The sequence below is a fragment of the Octopus bimaculoides genome, chromosome 26 (assembly GCF_001194135.2).
Source record: "Octopus bimaculoides isolate UCB-OBI-ISO-001 chromosome 26, ASM119413v2, whole genome shotgun sequence".
Taxonomy (NCBI): domain Eukaryota; kingdom Metazoa; phylum Mollusca; class Cephalopoda; order Octopoda; family Octopodidae; genus Octopus; species Octopus bimaculoides.
The window spans coordinates 2,812,154-2,815,928 of NC_069006.1; the positions used below are offsets into that span (position 1 = coordinate 2,812,154).

General features: G+C 36.4%; 1 protein-coding gene across 1 annotated transcript in view; it reads left to right on the forward strand.

The window, feature by feature from the left end:
* The window catches only part of LOC106868831 (cytochrome P450 3A7), a 388,137-nt gene that overhangs the window by 375,034 nt on the left and 9,328 nt on the right, over positions 1-3,775 (forward strand). Inside the window, exons 13-14 of the mRNA XM_052976879.1 lie at positions 795-915; positions 2,394-2,551. Of these exons, the coding sequence (XP_052832839.1) occupies positions 795-915; positions 2,394-2,551 (279 nt within the window). The remainder of the gene's footprint in view (positions 1-794; positions 916-2,393; positions 2,552-3,775) is intronic.

Consider the following 3,775-nt stretch of genomic DNA (forward strand, 5'->3'; position numbering starts at 1 on the left):
GATCATATATATATATATATATATATATATATATATAGGTCATGAGCGATAGTGGTGTCAATTAAACCCAGAAGTTTCAGGTAATGCTGAATAAGTGCTATGGGTAGACCATAGTTAAACTCCAGGTTCGGTGGTTATGCGAATAAGGGGTCCAACGTAGGTCATGTATCTGCGTGTGAATATAAGGATTTACTTTTCGTAATGAGATAAAAGACCAAGGCTGTATATAATATAAAACATTTATAAATAGACTGTCTTACAGCTGTTTCCAGGATATTTATTATATCCCTTCATCGGAGACGGTGTGAGAGGATGATTAAGTAATAGTTAGTTTAGTTAAGATAAGAAATAGAGAGTGAATGTAGGGATATTGTATTTGTAAATCCATTGTTTAGGCAGAATGGTATACATATAAGATTCCAATACTTTATGAGTAAAATCCAATTGTTTTTAATATTGGTCGTTGGATTTACAAATGCAATGACCAGTCTTGAAAACAATTGGATTTTACTCACAAGGTATTGGAATCTTATATGTATACCATTCTGCCTAAACAATGGATTTACATATACAATATCCCTACATTCACTCTCTATTTCCTATCTTAACTAAACTAACTATTGCTTAATCATCCTTTCACACCCTCTCACACGTGTGTGTATGTGTGTGTGTGTGTGTGTGTGTGTGATAAAAAATTGATTCAAACTTGGTTAAGATTTTAATACAAGTAATTAGAATAGAGTTTTTTTTAATTACGAAAACTTAGATGACAATTTTTAACGCTTATTTTATAGGCACACAACAACCTTTTAGATCTTATGATAAAGGCTCAGCTGAAGGGGCACGAGAAACTGGAACCAGAGGAAGAAAAAGAACTCCATTTGGAAAATATAACTGACTGGAGAACTAAAAGAGGTTTGTGTGTGTTCACTGTCATCTTGTGCACATCAGCTCAAAGAGAATCTATTTACCATCTTTGTTCCAGCTGCATCTTTAGGACATGATTTTTATGCCGGACATATACACCTACATAGATATACAAACGCATGCGCGCACACATACATGCACACACGAACGCATATAGTATAATTTAATACAATCTCCAGGATATACTATGAATCGTTTCGTGATATTAAGACGCCATAGTTGCATGATACGCTCTTCATATGTATGCTCCGTCTACAACCACTTTCAGTTGGGTAGTTACTTGCGTTCAATCTAATTTTATTGATGAATTACATGCATCAAAAGTGAAACATTAAATATGGCGTAGCATCGTGAAACTATCTGTTGTGTATCTTAGAGATTTTAGCATGTTTTATACTCGACAATAAACCTTACCATACTCGCATTGAATGATCTGGTCTCATATATTGCAATTGACCTCATGTTTAACATGCGCGCGCGAACACACACTTATATAATGGATAGATAGATAGATAGATAGACAGGTCTATATTTTGCAGCCGATAGGCCTGGAAACACATGAAACGTAGTGTTTTGTGCAAGAAAACAATGTACCATCCGGTTTGGGAATCGAAACCACGATCTTAGGATCGTGAGTGTAACGCCATAACCACTTTGTATAAGCACCATGGGATTTTAGACAGGTTAAATTATAACTATTGGATGTCATGCCATATTTCCTATTACCCGCTGTGGCAGAAGTACACTTCCAGAGTTACCCGTCAATTGACGTCATATGACGTCATCGGAATTAATAAAATCATAACGTTCATCCCAGAACATAAGACACATATCTTTTATCTTCTTTAATTTTATCTTTTACCGGATTCAGCCAGAAGCTGTGGCCAGGCCTGGGTCCTGTCTTCTGGTGTGATTGGTCTCCTTCCCTGTATCATTTCTGTGAAGGTGCGTGGCTTAGTGGTTAGGGTATTCGGCTCACGATCCTAAGACGGTGAATTCGATTCCTAAGCAAGACACTTTATTGTCCTTGAGCAAGACGCTTTATTTGTTGCAGTCCACTCAGCTGGCAAAATTGGGTTATACATGTATTTGAAAGGGCCAGCTATGTAGTATTTTGTGTTATGCTGAATCTCCTTGAGAATTACGTTAAGGGTACGCGTATCGGTGGAGTGCTCAGCCACTTGCACGTTAATTCCACAAGCAGGCTGTTCGGTTGATCGGATCAACTTGAACCCTCGTCGTCGTAACAGACGGAGTGCCAGATTTTCTTTTGTCTGCTATTCATTGTTGATTTTTTTCTATTGTTTCTGGTGAAGTAGCAAGTTGGACGGAACCGGTCTTCTTTGTGTTTCCTGTCACGATGTGAGGTCATCCGGCATCTCTGATGAAAATTAGTCCAAACTTTTTTTTGTTGACCTCTACATGTGTATCTCATAATTTATATTCATTCATCTATTTTTCCATAGGAATCACTGATGACGAAATCTTGGCTCAGTGTGACTTAATTTTACTTGCTGCTTACGAAACTACAGCTTCTACACTCACTTTCTTCGTGTATTTAATGTCAATTCACCCAGAATCACAGCAAAAAGTATACGAAGAGATTGAAGATGTTCTGGGAGAGGTAAGTATATTACATATATATAGAAAATTCCTTGGTAATTTTTCTCTTTTGTAATCTTGTTTCTACTGGAATATACTTACTCTGTATTTTATTTTTCAACGGTTTCAGTAACTATATTTAACGGGAAGGACCCGTGAATATTTCACAGAATTAATGGTTAACTTATTGGGTTATTTCTGGAAACTTTATCCAAAAAATCTGAAAGCGAGGCCTGTGTTGTGTCTGTATCAAAAGATTGTCGCTCATCTGCTAATCATTGAAAAGTGAAGGAAATTGGAACACAATGATTACTTAATGCAATTTACGACATACAATTTATATACTTTATGCGCAATTTTATAGGTTTAATATACAGCACTCTCTCCCTTTTTCTCTCTCATTCTTCGCCTTACCCCATTTTCTCTCTCCTTTCTCTTTCACTCTTCACCTTTCTCTTCAACTAATCACGTGAAAGCGTTACAGATGGGATAAGTAACAGGAAAAAATTAGTTCAAGAGAATGTTGTTGACAGTGACTTCGAAGTTACCGCCAGCTTAGCCATCATCGGATGATGCCTTAGCTAGCTGAATCTTCGAAGAGACCGTCAACAACATTCTTGTATAAGAGTAACACACACACACACACACACACACACACACACACGCGCGCATATAATTACAATATTATATTGTATTATATTATATTGTATATCGCAGAACATACCCATACGGAAATAAAGCAACCGGGAAGAATAAATCTTTATTATTCAATTGTTTGTTTTTATTAGATAAACGGTACTGAACCTACTTAACGCCTGGGGTACGTTCATGGTACAAATTTAATCTAATCTACTACTACTACTACTACTACTACTACTACTGTCAAACCTGCTCGAAAAACACGAGAAGCTGTGATCGCGTAGGGGTGACGCAGCAGATCATGAGAGAGTTTTCGACGTGAGGTTCATACATGATCATAATATTTTAGTCATTTATTATTATATTTTGTTATTGGATGTCAGTTATTAGCCTCCAGTCAATTTGAGGCGCCGATTTCAAGAATGCAGTTGACCATATTAATGCCACCGTCTCCAGTACAGATTTCAGTCTCGCACATGGTTTTATCAAGACTAATGAGTAAATTGCTAACTTACAGAATATAAAGCGACTCTACATATGCACTAACAGTATTTTCAAATCTATGTACACACATTCTCATATATATGCATATATATATATATATATA